This window comes from Ambystoma mexicanum, chromosome 6q (genome assembly GCF_040938575.1).
Source record: "Ambystoma mexicanum isolate Mex_15411 chromosome 6q, UKY_AmexF1_1, whole genome shotgun sequence".
NCBI lineage: Eukaryota > Metazoa > Chordata > Amphibia > Caudata > Ambystomatidae > Ambystoma > Ambystoma mexicanum.
Window position 1 is genome coordinate 1,069,869,256 of NC_090937.1, and position 21,051 is coordinate 1,069,890,306.

Below are 21,051 nucleotides of genomic sequence, written 5' to 3' on the forward strand. Positions count from 1 at the left end.
GCCCTGCGGACCCTCGGGGCCATGGAGGAGGACCGCCTCTGGGACATTGAGCAGGAGTTCGATGATGCCCTGGTCGGACTAGCTCGCTGCCCTTGTAAATAGTTCAGTAGTTAGTGTTCGGTTTCCTTTGGTTTAGCTTTTTTTTTTTTACCTTTTGGACAATGGGCCACATTTTTGTATATAGTTCTTTTTTTTTTTTAGGTAGTGTTATTAGATAGGTTTCATTTCTTCGGTTGGGATCATGGACCCTGGATTGTTTATCTGTATATAGTTGACTTTTGGATTTTCAATTTTTTTTTATTTCCCCATGGAGCAATGGTTTTCGATTTTAATTTTCTATTGGATTTACTTTTGTGGACTGTGACTTTGGACACCTTTCCTTTGCATTATGATTTGTGGTTTTGCATTATTTCACGGACCTGCTGTTTTTTTTTTTTTTTTTATTTCCATTATTGTTTGTTTATTTTTTATTCAATTTATGTTGCTTTTAATACATATTTTTTTATCCAAACTTCAATGTGTAGTATCATCTCATTGGTTTCATGCATATCATGATATGGGTTTTGAGACACCCATTGGGTGTATGTGAGGGACATTTGTTCATTTCCAAACTTGCAATTGGGGTTCTATCATGTTTTTGCCATTTCGAAGTGGGTGGATGCAATACTCAGGTGGGTGTTTGGCATTTGGAGGCTGACCATAAGGGCCAGGGATCTACATTGTGGTGACATGTTGGCTGGGGGACATGAGTGGGGGCCTGGTGGAGGGTGCCCCTGCACTGCTGGGGGGTAGGGGTGGTGGGAGACATGAGTGGGGGCCTGGTGGAGGGTGGCCTGCACTGCTGGGGGGTGGGGGTGCAGGGAGACATGAGTGGGGGCCTGGTGGCGGCTGCCCCTGGATGCTGGGGGGTGGGGGTGCAGGGAGACATGAGTTGGACATGAGTAGGGGCCTGGTGGAGGGTGCCCTGCACTGCTGGGGGGTGGGGGTGCAGGGAGACATGAGTTGGACATGAGTGGGGGCCTGGTGGAGGGTGCCCCTGCACTGCTGGGGGGTGGGGGTATTAGGAGACAGGAGTGGGGGCCTGGTGGAGGGTGCCCTGCTGGGGGGTGGGGGTGGTGGGAGACTTGAGTGTGGGCCTTGTGGAGGCTGCCCTGGATGCTGGGGGGTGGGGGTGGTGGGAGACATGAGTGGGGGCCTGGTGGAGGCTGCCCCTGCACTGCTGGGGGGTGGGGGTGCAGGGAGACATGAGTGGGGGCCTGGTGGAGGCTGCCCCTGGATGCTGGGGGGTGGGGGTGGTGGTAGACATTAGTGGGGGCCTGGTGGAGGCTGCCCCTGCACTGCTGGGGGGTGGGGTGGTGGGAGACATGAGTGGGGGCCTGGTGGAGGGTGCCCTGCACTGCTGGGGGGGTCGGAGTGATGGGAGACATGTGTGGGGGCCTGGTGGAGGGTGCCCTGCACTGCTGGGGGGTGGGGGTGGTGGGAGACATGAGTGGGGTCCTGGTGGAGGGTGCCCCTGGATGCTGGGGGGTGGGGGTGCAGGGAGACATGAGTTGGACATGAGTGGGGGCCTGGTGGAGGGTGCCCTGCACTGCTGGGGGTGGGGGGGGTGGTAGACATGAGTGGAGGCTGCCCCTGCACTGCTGGGGGGGGTGGGGGGGTTGGAGACATGAGTGGGGGCCTGGTGGAGGCTGCCCCTGGATGCTGGGGGGTGGGGGTGATGGGAGACATGTGTGGGGGCCTGGTCGAGGATGCCCTGCACTGCTGGGGGGTGGTGGGAGACATGAGTGGGGGCCTGGTGGAGGGTGCCCTGCACTGCTGGGGGGTGGGGGTGATGGGAGACATGAGTGGGGGCCTGGTGGAGGGTGCCCTGCGCTGCTGGGGGGTGGGGGTGGTGGGAGACATGAGTGGGGGCCTGGTGGAGGGTGCCCTGCACTGCTGGGGGGTGGGATGGTGGTAGACATGAGTGGGGTCCTGGTGGAGGCTGCCCCTGCACTGCTGGGGGGTGGGGTGGTGGGAGACATGAGTGGGGGCCTGGTGGAGGGTGCCCCTGCACTGCTGGGGGGTGGGGGTGCAGTGAGACATGAGTTGGATATGAGTGGGGGCCTGGTGGAGGGTGCCCTGCACTGCTGGGGGGTGGGGGTGGTTGTAGACATGAGTGGGGACCTGGTGGAGGCTGGCCCTGGATGCTGGGGGGTGGGGGTGCAGGGAGACATGAGATGGACATGAGTGGGGGCCTGGTGGAGGCTGCCCCTGCACTGCTGGGGGGTGGGGGTGGTGGTAGACATGAGTGGGGGCCTGGTGGAGGCTGCCCCTGGATGCTGGGGGGTGGGGGTGCAGGGAGACATGAGTGGGGGCCTGGTGGAGGCTGCCCCTGGATGCTGGGGGGGGTGAGGGTGGTGGGAGACATGAGTGGGGGCCTGGTGGAGGGTGCCCTGCACTGCTGGGGGGTGGGGGTGATGGCTGCAATTCATGTGTGGTGCTCCCCACGCACCCCTGGAATACACGTACCCTGATGGAATCACGTGTGATACTTCCGCGCACCCCTGGAATACACGTACCCTGCTGCCACGTACCCTGATGGAATCGCGTGTGATACTTCCCGCGCACCCCTGAAATACACGTACCCTGCTGCCACGTACCCTGATGGAATCGCTTGTGATACTTCCCGCGCACCCCTGAAATACACGTACCCTGCTGCCACGTACCCTGATGGAATCGCGTGTGATACTTCCCGCGCACCCCTGAAATACACGTACCCTGCTGCCACGTACCCTGATGGAATCGCGTGTGATACTTCCCGCGCACCCCTGGAATACACGTACCCTGCTGCCACGTACCCTGATGGAATCGCGTGTGATACTTCCCGCGCACCCCTGAAATGCATGTACCCTGCTGTTTTTGCGTGTGATACTTCCCGAGCACCCCTGGAATACACGTGCCCTGATGGAATCGCGTGTGTTACTTCCCACGCACCCCTGATGTACACGTAGCCAGGACAATCGCGTGTGAAACTTCCAGCGAACCACTGAAATCCACGTTCCCCGCTTGGCGTTTGCTGTTTGGCAGCCCTGTGAACTGGTCCAGGGTTAGCGCAGCCCTTTGCGATGATTTGTGAATTTTGAAGGCTTTTCCTTGCGCAAGGGCGTTCTTGGGGGTGTAACTGGCGCTGCTGCAGGGTCGCTGCGCCACTCTGCGCCACGGCTGGTTTCGGAGGCTAAAATCCATGAATACGCTGTGCGATGAAAAGGATTTTTTCACAGGCGGCTGACGGTGTATCGCACGGGGACACTGTGCGCCAGCCGCGTGCACCACTTTTGTGCGTGTTTCTATGAATTACCCTCTTAGTGTCTAGGTGAAGCAGTTTACAGGTTCAATGCGTATTTAATAACACGTGGTGTTTGGCAGGGTGTGCTACTGAAACATAGTAAATTCATGTGGCATTTTTTACCCGGGATCACCCTTTTCATTTTTCAACAAGGCAAATTCCAGAATAGTAATTCGGGCTTCCCAAGCCAGGAGGCCAGATGTGGCCTGGTCTAGCATAGATTGAGTGAAAGGTGAATGTAGCTGGCTAACAGAAAGGACAGAAGGGCGGCTGCTAATGGTCTGTGAAAACATTCTAGAATGTGTTGCAAGACTGACACTCGGAAAGAAAGGGGAATAGAGGGATATTCTGATAATTCATCACCTGATTGTTCAGGCCATGGCACAATTCAGGGTTCCTGTGCAGGATTGGTGCGTGTATTACATGGCTGTTACAATAAGGCTATTTATTTTATTTTTTACATTTATAGCAGACATGCTTGTCGCTTGAATAGCAAGTGATGCCAAAGTAAGGACACCTTACGGCATTCATTGAGAAGCGGGGGGAAACTCTTTCAGTTTACAATGTAAGCATTACGACCCAGGCGGTAAGTTACCGCCTGGGCCGTGACTTTACCACCATGGCGTAAACTACGTTTACGCCATGGTGGTTGGCGGACTTACCGCCCCATTCCGACCTAGGCGGGGCGGTAAGTCCCCAATCCCCATTTACCCTTCCCCATTCCCATTTTTGCCCCATAGGGCATAATGGGAGTGGGGAAGGCGTTAATTACGCCACCGTAAATTACGGTGGCGTAATTAACTCCATGGTCCCTTAGCGCCATGGATTTTAACACCTGCTAAAAGCAGGTGTTAAAAGCACCATGGCGCTAGGGGACCTCGTAATCAGGCGGTAAGGGTCGGCGCAGCTAACGCTGGCGTAAACCCCTTACCGCCAGGGTCGTAATGAGGCCCCAAGTGTCCTTAAATAACAGCACTAGAGGGCCCCACAGCGACGAATGGCCAGTTGCATATTAGAGATAAGTGACACTGGAGACACTTCGAGACAAGGGCAGCGTTCAGTATGCAGGTTCCCTGGTGAGGATACAGCCCTGAGGGGTTCCCTGGTGAGGGCAAAGCCCTGAGGCTGCTTCCCGAGCAGTCATTGTCCGAGGTCTTAGGTTACAGATATTTGTATTATTAGAGGTGGAGAAGCCAGAGCCGGCTCCAGCCTGGTTAGAGCCAAATGCCTGGCTCTGGCTTGAGAGAATTTCTGAAAGTGAAGAGCCCAACTAGAGCCGAGCCAGGCGGCACTTTATCCTCCGTTACATTCACAGAGTAAATTAAAGTGAAACCTTCCACCCTTCTCCCCCCACAACCCTTTCCCCAGTCTGGGGAAAGTTAAGAGAGCTACGCGCAAAGTTAAGGGAACTACGCGCAATCAACTGCATGCACAGAATATTTTACCGCTTGCCAATAATTGCATGTTGGTGCAAAACTAAAGATAGAATAGGGGCATGGGTGCCCTGATTCCTGCAAAATTGGCAACTGCAACCAGAAAAGCTTCCTTCAACATTTGACCAATCTATGCAAACCTGAGCAAATCACTCTACTTAAATGGGTCTTATTTCTTTTGGATGTCCAAAATGGAAGCACTTAGAAGCGATTGTCAAGAGTTCAGTACACAAAAAGCTGCACTTAGGTAAAGGCCGGATTCAAGGAATTTTTTGCATGGATCAAAGTGACTTTGCACTGCTGAAAAGTGTATTTTTGCAGTGCAAATGTCAGTGCATAGTCATGACTTTCCAGCTTTCTTTTTATTGTGGGAGTTGGATTCCTGCCTCCCTGAAGCGAAAATGAAATGTAAAAGTACCAGAATTAAAACAATCAAACCCGGGCTTGATGAGTTATTCATACTTGCCATGGGACACGCCATGAGAACTCTGCGCCTGGCCTGTGCTTGCCACGGGGATTTAGGGCTCACACAGACGTGTTCAAGAAATGCATTGATGTGATGCGGATGGCGCCGGTGGACATCAGCAGTGACACTGGCACCACATATGAAGACCGGGGTCCATCCTGAAAAGTGACCGTAAAAATTGGCCTGGAATATTGGCTTTGGAACCTCACCCAATAGCAATACATTCATTTTCAAAGAAACACTCTGAAGTTTAAGTCAAGGTTGGGTGGGGGGTTGCAAAATGATACAGGCGATAAAAATACAGTGAAAAGTGAAAATATAAAAAAACTTAGAGCAATACAGTGAGAATGAAAGAAAGGGGTACAAGGATTAAAGAACGTGAAAGACATATAGAAGTGGCGAGAAAAAAGGAAGGAAATAGAAAGTGTCATGGGTGTAGGTGCAGGGAAATAGAAAGTGTCATGTGTGAAGGTGCAGGCATATAGAAAGTGTCATGTGTGAAGGTGCGGGGAAATAGAAAGTGTCATGTGTGAAGGTGCAGGCATATAGAAAGTGTCATGTGTGAAGGTGCGGGGAAATAGAAAGTGTCACGGGTGAAGATGCAGAGAAATGGAAAGTGTCATGGGTGAAGGTGCAGGGAAATAAAGTGTCACGGGTGAAGGTGCAGGGAAATAGAAAGTGTCACGGGTGAAGGTGCAGGGAAATAGAAAGTGTCACGAGTGAAGGTGCAGGGAAATAAAGTGTCATGGGGGAAGGTGCGGGGAAATATAAAGTGTCACGGGTGAAGGTGCAGGGAAATAGAAAGTGTCACGAGTGAAGGTGCAGGGAAATAGAAAGTGTCATGGGTGAAGTTGCGGGAAAATAGAAAGTGTCATGGGGAAGGTGCATGGAAATAGAAAGTGTCATGGGTGAAGGTGCGGGGAAATAGAAAGTGTCATGTGTGAAGGTGCAGGGAAATAGAAAGTGTCATGTGTGAAGGTGCAGGGAAATAGAAAGTGTCATGTGTGAAGGTGCAGGGAAATAGAAAGTGTCATGGGTGAAGGTGCAGGGAAATAGAAAGTGTCACGGGTGAAGGTGCAGGGAAATAGAAAGTGTCACGGGTGAAGGTGCAGGGAAATAGAAAGTCAGGTTGAAGGTGAAGGGAAATAGAAAGTGTCACGGGTGAAGGTGCAGGGAAATAGAAAGTGTCAGGTTGATGGTGCAGGGAAATAGAAAGTGTCATGGGTGAAGGTGCGGGGAAATTGAAAGTGTTATGGGTGAAGGTGCGGGGAAATAGAAAGTGTCTGTGTGAAGGTGCGGGGAAATAGAAAGTGACACGAGTGAAGGTGCGAGGAAATAGAAAGTGTCACGAGTGAAGGTGCAGGAAAATAGAAAGTGTCACGGGTGAAGGTGCGGGGTAAGTGGCTGGTACGACACAGCAAATGCAGAATGAGGGCAGGTGCGAATTACTGGAAATGAGCGTGAGGAGGAAATGGAGAATTCGACAACTAAGGGAGAATGAGAGGGCTCATGAAGACTACGTGGAGGCAAATGAGAATTGTTGGAAGAAAGGGGGGATGGGTGAGAGAAAGAAATGTAGAATGGGATAAAGAATTGTGGCAGGGTGAGGGAATGAGAGGAGTCGGGAAAAGAGACGGGGACATACGAGGGAGAAAGGCAGAAGAAAAAGAAGGGAGATTGGAAAAGAAAGGGAGACTATGAGGAAGAAAGAGAAAATTAACGCAAAGGGGATGCAGAAAGTAATGGGCATGAAAGAAGGAAACTAACCAAAAGGCGGATAGGGAATGGGAAACGAAGAGGGAAATGACTAAAATAAACAGCTGAAAGAAGAAATGTGATATGGAGATTGGGCGCATAAGAAAGAGGAGTGACTCGTGACGTGTGTTCCCTGATGCTGCTGCTCTGCAGTGGCAACCCTCGCTGTGCTGCTGGTGATGGCTCAGTGGGATGCTGCCTGCTAGGCGGGGGCGTTTCAGCGTAGGCGAGTGCTCTGCCCCTCTCACGGTGCCGCGCATCCGCTCAGGGTCCCTGTGCCGAGTGCTGACGCCGCTCTGCTCCTCGGCTCTCTGGTGGGAGTGGCCGCGCCCTGGGCGTCTCCAGTCCAGGCAGCACTCGCAGAACAGGGAGGGCTTTTCAAACCCGGGCCGCCCCTGAGAGCGCAGAGAGAAGCTCCGTAGACTGGGCGAGAGAGAGAGAGCGAGACAGGGAACCGGCCGGTGACTGGGGGATATGCGCTGCTGCTGGACCGGCGCCGTGATCCACAGAGAGCGTCCTGCCTGTGCTCCTGGCGAGGGATTCAGAGCCGCGCACCGTACGGTCCTCGGCAGGCCCCGGAGGGCTGCGCGGCGACCCGGAGCGAGGAGCCGCTGCCGGACATGAGTGCTGCCTGGGGAGGAGGTACCTGGAGTCCGCCCGCCCGGAGCAGAGTGAGCCGCGGAGGAACGCGCTGAGCGAGCGCCCATGTGCAGGGAGAAGCAGGAGACCATGATCCTCACACGTAAGAGACCCCCGGGCGTGGGTGCGAGGGGTGGCGGGGACACCGTAGAGGGCGCTCAGCTGCCTGGCACCCCGGGGTGGGGGTCTGTTGGCTTCCATGCGGGCCAACAACGAGACTCTTAATGAAAAGAGGGTTCTCTGCAGCCCTGTACCCCGAGCATTTAGACGCCAAACACTTCATTTTTTTTAAGGAATTTCCTGCGCAGTGGGTCGGGGTTGCACATAAAGTGTGGGCGGTTGCCTCTCAGGCACTTCCATTGCATGGGGGAGGGTAGTAGGTGGAGGACTTAACTTGAGTGGTTGGGGAGGGGGTGCATCTGCCGGGCTGCTGTGGGACTGCGGGGTGTCAGCCCGGGAATCCTGGCTGTGGCACGTACGGCAGAGAGCGCGTCTTTCTCCGTGGGCCTGCGTGGCAGGGGAGGGCGCCTATTACCCTGCAGTGCTGCATCAGTGTGGCACTTTCTCAGGTCGCCGCCACGCTGGCCTGCAGAGAGCGATTATCTTGCAACTCACCCCTTGAAGGTCCCATGTGTTGAGTACATTTCCCTTCCCAGAGTTCCACAAGTGTTGGCCATATATCTCCCCCCCCCACCCGTGGAACCCTGTAGTTTTTGAGTACATCTCGCCCCGCAAGCTTTCCATATCTATCTCGCGCCACCGTGTGCGCGCAGAGCTGATAAGGGTGTGTGATCCCGTCAGAGAAGCAGCTGCAGCGAGGCAGGGGCGGGGGTGTTGTGCGACCGCATCTTACGCTGGCAAATGTACAGTAGTCGTTTCTCGGACTAGCATCCCCTTTGCACCGTGTGTGGGTGTGGGGGGAGGGGGGGTCAGACCGATTTAAGCTCACTCCTACATTAAGCCACCGTTGGAAGTGCATTGTTGACGAACGAGCGCTGGTAACAAATAATTGTTATGTTGTAAACATCGTGCTTGACAAAATGGGGAAGCTGGGCGTAGTGTAGGAGGGGGGGCTGAAATAGCGGCATTTGCGCGCTTCCGAAAACAGCCGCTTACTGCTGTCAAGCTCCCGCGTGTGATGTTGACTCGCCGTGTGTGGTGCACATTGCCTGTGTTTTTTTTTTTTTTTTTTTGTGATGAGGTTCACACTACATACAAACGCCAGTTATGCATCGATGTTTGTGAAAGCTGACTCGCTCACCGTTCACTATTTGGGCCCGATTTATGGAATCTTTTGCACGGTGCAAGTGACTTTAAACTGCCAACAAACCCCCTGATTCACGGAACAGTGCAAAGTGTAGTTTTGCAGTGAAAGGTCACTTTGCACCGTGCAAAAAAAATCCACGAATCGGGAAACGCGCGCTATCCAGTTGTCTTTGCTGTGGGGGCACTGTGCCCCCTATTGACACCATTGCACCCTTGAACACTAGGTCGCTCTGGTGCCTGAATCCCAGTAATTGCGTGGCATGGGCTGCCGGCATCCTTGTTTTTTTTCCCTATGGCGCTTTGGTGCAATTGTGATGTTATACGTCTGCGCTTGTGTGTTGGCTTATGTGCTTAATCGCGTTGCTTACTCGTGGTAGTTAACGCAGCTTTTAATAGGAACGTTGTGTTAATTATCTCGAAATTCCTTAAACGTGAGGACTATGAGTGGATTAGATTCGGTAATTATGCAAGGAGGAGCTGTTTGGGTAGGCTGACGGATAAACAGCCGGGCATTGTCACAGTGTAGCATGCAGTCGAGTGAATGTACAATGTCTTGGTGTGAACTGTACTGGTGTGGGAAAGCGGCACTCCTGCCTCCAAAACGGAGATTTGTGGTCCAGTAGCAAAGCTTTCTTACCCTGGCCTACAGGATCATTCCCCGTTTGGACACGCCGTGTGATCTTGGGCACAATCATTTAACCGGGTTCTCGCATCTGTCCAAATTTGGACCCTTATGAAACGAGTATTAAGCACTATGGAACAACTGCGCGTTTATAACGGGCACACACAGTGCCCGACAGCCGCGGGCTCCAGATTCCAGGGCCAGTGGGTGGCAGACTTGTAGTGCCTGACAGGCGCGGACTCCAGATTCCAGTGGGTGAAGCCAGGGCAGGAAGCGTGGACGCAGGGCCCGTGTGTGGAATGCGGGCAGTGACTCACAGGAAACGCTTTTCTGCTGCTCTGTTCCCCAAGTGCCGGAGGCAGGGTTGTGCTCTACTTATCTTAAAGAATCGTACTGGGGATGTGAAGGTTGCGTCCATTTTATTTTGTGAGCCACACCATGCCTCCGACCTGGGAAGCGGAGCAGTAGCTTGTATTTCGCTATAATACAGAAGAGTGTTTTAATTGAGGTAAAACAGCGGCGTGGGACAACGCCATGGTGTTAAATGTTCTGTCATTGCACACGTTGCCCACGTTCTGTCAGCGCATTTCGGCTCTTTTCTGTAGAGAGGCGCCTACAATGCTCTATTAGAAAGGGGTCCTGCTGGTACGGGGTGATGTGGCATGGTTAATGTGTGATGGTAGGCAACAGTGCGGCCCTAGATTGTAAATCCAGCAGCACCCAGTACTGGTCCTTGGAATTGATGTTTGTACTAAGATGGCTAAAATCACACTTGCCTCACCTGGGTCCAGTAAAAACACGGAGGGGGTGGGGTTTCGTGTTTGTGTGACGTCACAAAATAATAGTGTCTCGTCCTAGGGTATAAAACGAGAGCTCGTTTCATGTGGGATTAAGAGTCTTAAAGGGGAAGAGGCTCGTACTCCAGTTGCAGACGGTAAGATCACCGAAAGCATCTCTGCCTGGGCAGCGCTGGGGGGTGCGGTCAGTCTCCCGCTTTGAAGTGACCACTAATTAGGCGGCTGTCTTCGAGTTGCCAAATGACCCACCCCCTGGGCAGTGTTGCCCCCTCGAGCTTCCCCGTGTCACGGCTGTGGCCTTTGATGAGCTGCCACCCCTGCTGGCGGCAAATAGCTCCTGTGCATCTTAAAACGAGCAGGAAAAACAAATAACCCCGGAACCGGCCGACTGTCGCAGTGCCGCCGCCACGTGAGGCGGGCTCTTGGAGCCGTGCAACCGAAGCCCCCGTGTAGACGAGTCTCCCCTTGGAGAAGGAAGATGGTGTGGGGGTATTGTGTAGGCTGGGGGGCGGGGTGTGTGTTCTTGCCACGTTTGGTGGTGCCTCTTATGAAAGCCCAGAGCGGGAAAGGCTGGTCCTTCCTGCCAATCCGAGCTCCTAATAAGCAGGCTTCTGCACATAGCTCTTCCGCAGTTACGTTAACCCGCCGAGATATCTTGCAGGAATGCATCGCAATGATGCATGTGATACAAGTCTAGTTGTTGGTACAACGCATAAAACTGCGGGCCTCAGTTTTTTCCCAGTGTATCCGAGGCGGGGTGACGCGCCCAGGATTGCACCATTTGGTAGAGCGGTGGTGGGGCGTGGAACTCCTGACTTGCTCCACTTGAACGCTTCTCTCATATTATGATCTTTATACTAATGTCCCGTTTTCATCATACCACTCGATTATATTATAGTGGATTGAGGTGACGCTGGAGGCGCACGTGTGTAGCTGCCGTGGGGCTGGCCTGATCCTGCCTTTGGCGGAGTTAAATGGTTTTCGACCCTCCCCTCACGGCTCTGCGCCGGGCCAGCCGGCATCTAATGGGCGAGCTCAGACTGCACGGGAGCCTCCCGGGCCTCCGCGACGTCCATCTGGTCAGCAGCGCAGCGCCGGCCCCATGCCGTGGCTAATCGGGTGCGCTGGCGCCTGCGCATCCCCACGACTGGAGCCGGCCTGGCCGGAGCAGATGCAGGCACAGGACCACAACCCCCCCCCCCCCCCATGGCTGGCGGGGCTTTGAAGTCCCATGGAATGGGTGGAAAATGAGGAGCAGGTGTGCCGCGGATTCCCAGGCTCATCTCCGTGACAGAGAGGCCGCGCTGCGAAGCTTACAGCGCCTGTCTTCGCTAGGTTGTTGTGAGATTTTTTTTTTTTTAGAAGCACTTTTTAAAGTGGCTTTTTTGTAATTTAGAAATGCAAAATACATCAGCAGCACATTAATGAATCGTTCGGGCTCAGTATTGTAAACGCGCTGGCGTGTTCCTAAGAATATTCATCAGCAGTTTGGTTGTTTGCAAAATTCCACACCTGTGTAAGTGCAAGAGTCACCATACCCCAGGTTTCATGACGAGTGTTCCAATAACCCAAAATGGCCTGCAGCTCTCGGCAGTGCTTGCGCCTTCTAAAACCCCGATTCATGGAACGGTGTAAAGTGTATTTTTGCAGTGCAAAGTTCGTTTTGCAATGCAAAAATGACTTTGCACTGCAAAATGCACTCTGCACACTTCCATGTTTCAGGGTTTGTGTCGGCAGTGCAAAGTCATTATCAACGGTGCACTTTAATTCCATAATTCGTCCCCTTCGTTTTTCCCCAAGATTAGACATTTTATGTAAATCGTCAATCTATGCAGACCTGCAAGGAACAGTGACATTGTCCCAGTCTCTCAGAATTCTATTTCTCCGCTGAAGGGGCTGCCCTAAAAAACCAGCACCTCTTTGTGTAGCTCAAACCCGCTAAGTGGGTAACATCCCCAAAATAACGGTCTGAAAATCAGAATCTGTCATTAAAACTTCATTTATTGTTGTAGTCACCAGTGGAGTAACTTTGCTGAAAATGATGGGGGGGGGGGGGCGAGGAGGGGACATGACATCTGAAGAAAAGGTCCCCCAGCCAAATGAATGGGGACAAAATGGTGTGCCATGAAAGTTGGGGGGGGGGGGCAAACACCCCTCCCCCCTAAAATTACGCCAAAGCTAGTCACATCCAGCAAAAACCACCTCACCTTTGAACATTCCTGGGTCATGTGATCGATGGATCCCTTCATGTGGCCACAGCGCCAGCAAACACTTGTCACTCGAACCTCTTGCAAGCATCTTGACTGGAGCCCAATATAGGTTGTTCAGTATTTTCACCTGACGGGCTCTGTCCCCAAGACTCAACGAGGTCACTGCTACATTTCCCGACCTGTTCTCCCATCTCCCAGCCGTAACCTCTGTACCCAGGCCCTCAGACCTATCCCTGAGAGTTCTTCATTTCGGTGCCTTAAGCTCATGAACCTGTACATAACCGAAGCACAGTGTCCATAAGAAGCCTGTGGACCGCTGTGAAGTATGTCTAACTGGAGGCCTAGGAAGGGAAGGGGACTCTGAGGAAGGGGCCACAACCATTTTGAAACCTTTAACAAGAGGGTTTCTCTACCAGGGTTTCTGTTTTTATTATACGGCTCGAAAAGCCCCTTTCCAAGCAAATTGCATGAACCAATAAGTTCTCCTTCTCACCGCTGTGAGAACGGAAGTGATGAGCAAGAATTGGCCTCAGACTACATAACCCTAAGGGGCATTAAGTAGAAAGTGTCAATAAGCGAATAACCTCACGCTTAATCGTCTAAAATGCACAGTTTTACTCCTGTAACTTACACTCCCTTTGCAGTAACATTGTCATAAGACACGCGCATGTGCAGTCACTTGACACGTTCCACTCTTCTAGCTCCGCTCCTACACCACACCCCTCCCTGTGCATCCAGGGCGTCTATTGTGCACATTTCCCCGTGCAGCTGCCATCGTGCACGGCACACAGCCCCAGTGCATCTTAATGCACTCTTCTTATATTGAGGATACTATGCTCCGGTTGCTTTGTTGCGCTGCGCTGACATGTTTCATATTTACCATCTGCAGTGCCCTTTCTTTTGTCACACACTGCCACTTTATCACACATCGAAATAGAAGCTGTTTGGCTTCCTAGGCCAACTAGTGCCGTGCAAACATACCTATGTCCAGGGCAAAGATTCAAGTTGCAAGCTACTAGCAGGTCATAAAGAAGTCACTCGTCACCTCAAGTCTATGCTTGCACACAGCAGACAGGTTCTCACTCGCCCAGAGTCAAATATCACTAGCCACTGTCGAGTGTACATTTTGCACCCTGCTAAATATGGGATATGCTCTTTTTGTGGTTGATAACTTGTGTAACGGTGCTTTAGGACACAACTAGAAGGCATGTAAAGCATAAAGAATAATATTTTGGGCAAAACTCATAGTTTGAATTTCACGCGCATGTTACATTTTCACCACGCTATGTACTTGTCTCGTGAGGATAGCTCATGGGCAACGTGCTTGCCTTGGAAGCAAGGCAACACAGAGCACGACAGGTTCGATCCCCGGGTCCGCGCTTAGAAGCCTCTGGATATTAAGCGCAATATCATCTCATATCATACTGACTCCTAGTTCCAGAGGTAGCTCCTGCTTAATGTCTGATGAGCTGTCCATCATATATTCTTTATTTTGAGCAACACAGCACACTGAAGACAGCCCACAGTGCTACTCGGCGATACCAAAGTCAGATGAGCACTTCACAAATGACTGATAAAACAACCTGCGGAAACCCCAAGGGTGGAGCCATCAAACCCTAACATCTCCATGGGCTGTAGTGCAAAATCTGTTTCTAAAGGGTTAGATGGACAGTCCCTGAACTGTTACTGACACATACTTGGTGAGTCATTGGTTGTCCAGCTCCTTGTGGCTGTCGCCTGTGGTCTGGCCATAATGCCATCTCCTGTAGCAGCATCCCTTCCACCCCCCAAACTGACTGCAGTGGGAGGCTTTCAACCTCTCATCTTTTCTCCTGTTAATGTCTCCTTTGACCTTCAGATGAAAAGAACAATCTGCGGGGTATTTAACCCTATAAACATTGCTTGTGTGTCCCTTGTGGCTTACGCATACAAGTGCTTTGAAGTTCTGTTTATCTTATTGGGTTTTATATAGCAAACTGCTGCCAGCTGCAACGCATCCAAAATACTGCGCCAAGACAACTCCTGAGGCTAAATAGAAGAGACCACATCACACCAGTCCTGAGAAGTCTACACTGGCTGCCAGTAAAAAACACATTCACTTTAAAGCCCTCTGCATTACCCACAAACCACTACATGGACAAGGAGCCGAATTTCTACAAGCTGAAAGCAACCGCTACCAACCAGGAAGAAACCCAAGATCAAACAACGACTTCCAAATAGAAACAAAACACAATGAGAAAGGGACATTTCAGAGGAGCCGAATTCTCCTGTTCGAAAGCCAAACTATGGAACTCTGTACCGAAGGAAATGGGAATGACGAAGACCACCTAACTTTCAGAAAATGACTGAAAACCTGGCTATTTGAGTTGGAGACGAGCATAAAAACATGCACCCAAACAAACCATACGCTGGGACCAAAGCAAACCTGTGACAATACGGATCGAAGAACTATCAATAAAACAACCACGCACCGAAAGCCAAACAGAAAACGGCTAACCGACCCCCTCCTCTTTTCCATACCTGCATACCTATCATGTACCGCACACCCAAAAAGGGCCTGCAAAACTAGTCCCAAACCACACACCCACCGCAAACCACGCCATAAAACCAAATGCTCAGACAACAGTTTCTACAAGCATCAAAACAGGAGCACAACTTATATCCTATCCCTCTTCCTTCACTAACCAACCCCACCTACTTTTCTTACAGTGCCATGGGAGTGCTTGGCGATCATGGACCTTTTGGCTCTTTAGGGCTTGCAAGGTTGTTTTTGTTGGGTTGAAGGAACTGGCCACTGTGTGTTTGACCAGCTTCTAGGTGGTTTTGTTGCATAGTACTCTGGTATGTGGCCTGTGCATAAAGTGAGATGGATACACTTGCGTATCTTGTCTTGTGTTGCAGTGTTGGTGCTTTTGCTGTAGGTGTGGGTTTGATGTAGTGGGACAGAAATTGCTGTGCACTTTACCAAAGAGAAAATGTCACAGTGCGAGGAGCCAATATTGCAGGGAACTACCATGCCTGCACAGCAGGGCCGGCCTTGGATGGTGCAGTGCCCGGGGCAACAAAACAAAAACGTGGCCACTCTGCGTTCCCCCAGGTGATGCGGAAGGGGTAGGGGCACCACATTTTTTAAGAGGCGCTGCATCGCCCCGTTGTTGAATGCGCCCCGCTCCCTAGAGCGCAGTGCATTTAATTTCAATTGGACGCCTGCCGCTCCTCCCACCAAGCACGCCCGGGGGAAGGCTGACTCCCCTAAAGCTGGCATGGCGGGGGCTAATGGAACCCTGGTTGGTCGCCCGGACTGCCCTGCCCTAGGCTGGCCTTGTTTGGCACCCCATTAGCCCGCATTTGTGACAGAAGAGCATTGTATCCTCTTTCAAAAGCTGTTGACTTGCATCCATGTTTTTATGTTTGTCCTTTCACCTTTTCCATGTCAGAGACCTCACCGAGTCTGGTCAGTTTCCTGCGGTATTCTGAGAAGTCTGCCCTTTCGGGATTTTGGCTTCTAAGCACCGTGGCTGTGTTTGTGACGTGAGTTTGTCTTGGCCCCTTACTGGGCGCTTGTATTTTCTTGGCTGAGTGAAGGGGGAGGGGGCTGCCTTGAACAGGATGGTCCCGAATGTCAAACAAAAGGTTCCCAGGCTTCACTGTCCTTCCTCGGCACAGGAAGAAGGAAATGAGGCACGGCTTGTGGCCCTGCCGGGCTCCAGACAATGCTAGTAGTCCCGCCCTGTCGTGCACAGTGCAGTCCGGCACAGGGCCCATAGATCGGCCAAATAAAGCGCAACTTCAGATGTTTCCTTTCCAGCGGGGAGGGGGGTGGGGGAAAACACACGACCACGCCAGATGAGACCCACCTTTCACAAAAATGCGGTTACGTTTTCAGGAAAAGGCTATTCTTAACCAGGGTCATGTCGCATTCTGTAAAATAAAGCTAATTACATTTCGGTTGATTTTTCTCACGCACTGTAGCAAGGCCATGTGAGCAAAGGGCAGGCTATTAATGTGAGTAGCCAGGGGGCATGTTCAGTCTCCTGATGAGGGAGACCCGCTCTTCCGGGTCCATTCCTGCTTTGAAGTCAGAGCCTGGTTGGCTGGCACCTTTTGCCCACCTCTACGATAATTCCCCATGACGTCAGGGAGTGTTGAGAGCTATCTGCACCCTGCTTGTGGCCTAGAAGAGCTTGGTTAGCTTGATGCGAACAGCTACCAGGAGCTCTGACACCCCTATGATAATGATGTGTTATTTATGTAGCGCCTTAATCCAAAGCGCTTTACAGAGCACATATTTCCATAAAATATCGCCCAACCGAAATTGGTACTCATTTATCGACCTCGGAAGGATGAAAGGCTGAGTTGGCCTTGCCGGGATTCGAACCTGCGACCTGCAGATCATGCTCACAAACTGCTAGACCTGATGGAGAGGTGCACCTTCATTCCCTGCCACTGCTCTCTCCCGCCTTTATATTCTCTGGCCCCTGCTTCCAGAAGGGGCTTCCTTTTGGTATTTCATTTATCCATCTGTGCATTTCTATATGTGACTCTCCCCCGCCCTCCCCCCTCAGCATGCCTGTCAAGTGGCAGAGATATGCGCGTGTTTGTTTTTTATTTGTAGATCAGCTAAGACTTCACTTGCTGCACTCCAGCTCTGCAGGATTATTTTTCGGTTTTATGCCGGGAAAAAGATAAAAGGCGTAAAAAAAAAAAAAAAAAGTTTCTCCATTGGAAACTGACAGTCGTTGCATACGAACTGTTGTGCTGTGTGCATGCGGAGAATTGAAGTGACCAGTCAAATATTGTTTGCACGGTAATGTTTACCCCTTAAGATAACATTTGTGGGGAAAATATGCATGGAGGAGGAGGGAGTTAGAGTAAAGGCTCAGTTATCCAGCACCAATGAGAGCCTGATAGTGCTGAGTAATCAGGTATGGCCGATTGCAGATGCCGGCCGCACGGGTAGGAGCTAGCTGGAAAACTGAACAAAAGGCCGTGTAGGAAAGCTTCTGGTCTTCTGCTCTGGTTACTGGCACAATTCGTCTCCCTTATTCCATCTTTACCATTTTGTAACCCAGAAGGGAAGGATCCCACGCCTTCCGGACATCAATGGCTGGCATTCTTGAAGGAATGGAATCTCCTCCTGGCTAATGGTAACCCAGAATTTCTTTGACCATAACTGTTTAATTTTTTTTACCGGCAATCTTGGATCCGGGTGAGCCGTGTGTTGTGGCTGATGGCCAGCCAGGTAGCACAGCTTCTTCTGCTGTACAGCAGACTCCCTAAAAGCCAAGCAGTGGGGCCCTGCTGTCTTGGTAGACTATGTTTATACCTGCCCTGCCCTGCCTTCCTGTCTCCCATCAGACCGCCTTCCTTTGCGACTCTGCAGGCTTGATCTCATCCTGTGGGCGACGCAGTAGGCCGGGCCATTGAGGGGCGCCAATATTTATTTTGGAAGGCATTAGGCTGCATTTGTTATATATCTTACATGACCAAAATGCGACAAAGCCATACATGAATTACATCATCAGGGCTACGTCATCAACGTCATTTGTTGCATCATCAATTATGTCATTACATACAAGAGCGTAGGGGCAGTATCAATGGCCATCGCCCCGGGACGTGCCGGAGGGAAATATGTTCCCTCCTAAACCGACCTGCCCTGCTCTCTCTCCCCTTGCATGGCCCGGTGAGGACCACTCCTAGCCCCTGCCCTGACACCTCAACATTCCGCGCGGAACCTTGGACCCCAACGTAAATCAGCAATAGGTCTCCCTTCCAGTGACCCAAAAGGTTGAGCCCTTTGCTCAGTTCAATGCAATGTGCTCCACCCTACCACAGAAAACTTTCCATCTACTGATCTCAAGGGTGGGTGGGAATCAAAAAATGCTGCTGAAACAGCACAACGGTCCCAGGTGGACAAAAGAGGGAGGGCACTTTGGCACCCCCTCTCTTTATACCCACCTGGGACCTCTTGGCTCGGTGCCAGGTGGTGGTGCCTGCCAGTGTTGGCATTCTCCCACCTGGCGCCACGGTGTACGCTCCCCCGCAGGTACCCTCCCTAGTTGGCCCTCCTCCACACCTCCCAACCCGCTGGCCTGGCCGAAGGCCAGGGCTGTTTTTGTGGGCGATGCAGTAGGCAGGGCCAGTGAGAGGGACACCAGTATTTATTTTTGGAAGGCATTAGGCTGCATTTAGCATATATCTTACATCACCAAAATGCAACAAAGCCATATATGAATCGCATCATCGGGTTTACGTCATCCATTGCTTCATCATTACATCATCAAATACGTAATTATGTACAAGAGCATGGGAGAGTGTCAATGGCAATCACCCCCATGCCCTGGGACTCTGGTAAATATGTAACCTCCTAAACCGACCAGACCCGCTCTCCCCTTGCATGGACCAGGGAGGACCACTCTATGAGCACCTGGCCAGAGACAACACCGCTCCGTGCCGAACCTAGAACCTAACGTAAATCGGAAATAAATCGCACTTCCAGTGACCCAAAAGGTTGAGCCCTTTGCTCAGTTCAATGCAAGGTGTTCCACCCTACTGCCACAGGGCACTCCCCACCCCTCCCAGAACAGAACTCATGCATGTCACTTGAAACCAAAAATGGCCTGACGCTCTGACCTCCGACCCATGACCCTTGGACACCATCAGAACCACATTGTCTCTTCCTTGAGATGTCCCCTCCTATGGGACGCCCCCTACAGACAATCCCTCCCTTAGATATGCGGTCCTTCAGTCTTGCATACATATACAAAACGTGCACTCCTTCTACAGTCGCCCATGGCAGAAAAGCCTTCCAGGAATTCTTGGATGCTCCTTTCGGATTGGGCCGAACCCTGCACTACTCTTTCTGTTGTGCGGCCCACAGACGTTCCCACCAATCACAGCAGTACCCTTGTTTGCATTGATGGTAATTCGGTATTACCCAAATTGACCTTTTACAATTGACCTTTTGCACAATTGACCTAATTATGGTGGTCCTAATTGATCTTCTGCACAATTGACCTTTATATTATTTTAGTTATTTTATATATGTATTGGGTTGGTTTTGGATTATAAATAATAAAAGGGGATTGAGGGGGGTTTCCATATATGTCCTAATTGACCTTCTAATTTAGGTCAATTGTGAAAAGGTCAATTAGTATACGACCGGTAATACACTACCCAGAAAGCCTGGGCTCATTCTCCTTGTTGTAGGGTGTCATATAGAGATACAAAACAGGACATGATGAACACATAACAGATTGTTAATCCACCAACACCACAACCTACCCAACCATGGAACTGGGAGCCCTCAGAATGGGCACCTGCTTCGCTGAAGGTTGTAGCTCCACACCCGCCACGACCCTTGAAAAATGATACCCAAGGAGCCCCCACCCACAGCTCTTTGGCCTGAATAGCGTGCCCCCCTCTCTCCCAGATCACGCAGGACATACCGGCCCCAGCAAGGATTTCACATGTGAATTTAGCATCTAAAGATATGAATAGGCACCACTGTATATTATTGTGAATTGTTATAAATTGTATTCTCGCACCTACTGTCCACTAATGATGTAAGGTAACCAATGTAATTATGTTTGCATTAATTTCTAAGCTGTTTTATAACCTCGCCGTGACACCTGAGGGTCTGGGCGTGTAACAAATAAATAATAGATAATAATGGCTGCGGACACCAGGGTTGCTGCAAGGAGGCAAGCACCTCTGACCATGCTAAACTGTGGACCTCACACCGCAACGGCTATGGACCAAAAGGGGGCAAGCCCCTAATGCAAAACAAAGGTCCCCCAAAACCACAGCTAAAACCTGTTACCATGGACAAATGCCCAGCAGAAGGAGCAATCCAGTATATGTAGACAACTGGGGGACATGAGACCCCCCCTCCCCCAACTTAACACACATTCCATATTTGTTTGGGACTTCCGCTGGGGGTGGGGGGGGCAATTGATTCATAAACCAGCCCCCACGGACAAACAATGCCTGCTACTGCTCCCCACAGAAAGTGAAAAACCTTCCACTGCCCTCTTGTGGCCAATGGCTGACCTGCGTGGGAACCGACCGTAGCCCCAAGACACGGGACCCTTCCCTACTAGTCAGCGTCCCCCCCCCCCCCCAACAACGCGTAACTATGGACGCACGACGTACTGCTATTGTTCCTACCTTTGGTGGGCATCCACAATACTCCCATGCACTTTGGCCGATATCCCCAATGGACCCTGCCAGTGCGGCACACCTGCCCTCTTCCCTGACCTCTAAACCACTGTTACACTTAATGCCTGCTACCACCACGGACGGGGGCGTCAATCCCCTCCATAGCTGGCTTGGGAATGCGGGGTGGCGGCACCTCATCCCTTAGGTCACCAAAGCCCCTAAATTGTGTATCAATGAGCCCGGAAGTGTCCAACCTGGTCGCCGATTTAGTAAATGGTGCGAAATATATCGGGGCAAAAATATTTTGAAAATGTATTCAAACATGCACTCAACAGACGTCTTGGGCTAAGCATACAACACTTATTATTTATTTCTAGC

At 51.5% G+C, this 21,051-nt stretch overlaps 1 protein-coding gene across 2 annotated transcripts in view; it reads left to right on the forward strand.

Moving 5' to 3' along the window:
- Positions 1 to 21,051, forward strand: part of DLC1 (DLC1 Rho GTPase activating protein) — a 563,875-nt gene that overhangs the window by 476,866 nt on the left and 65,958 nt on the right. The window contains exon 1 of one of the 2 annotated variants that reach the window (XM_069631600.1): positions 7,194 to 7,721. The exons of the other annotated variant lie outside the window; for it this stretch is intronic. Within the exon in view, the coding sequence (XP_069487701.1) occupies positions 7,685 to 7,721 (37 nt within the window). The 5' untranslated portion in view covers positions 7,194 to 7,684. Of the gene's footprint in view, positions 1 to 7,193; positions 7,722 to 21,051 lie in introns of those variants that run through there. 2 annotated transcript variants of the gene reach the window in all.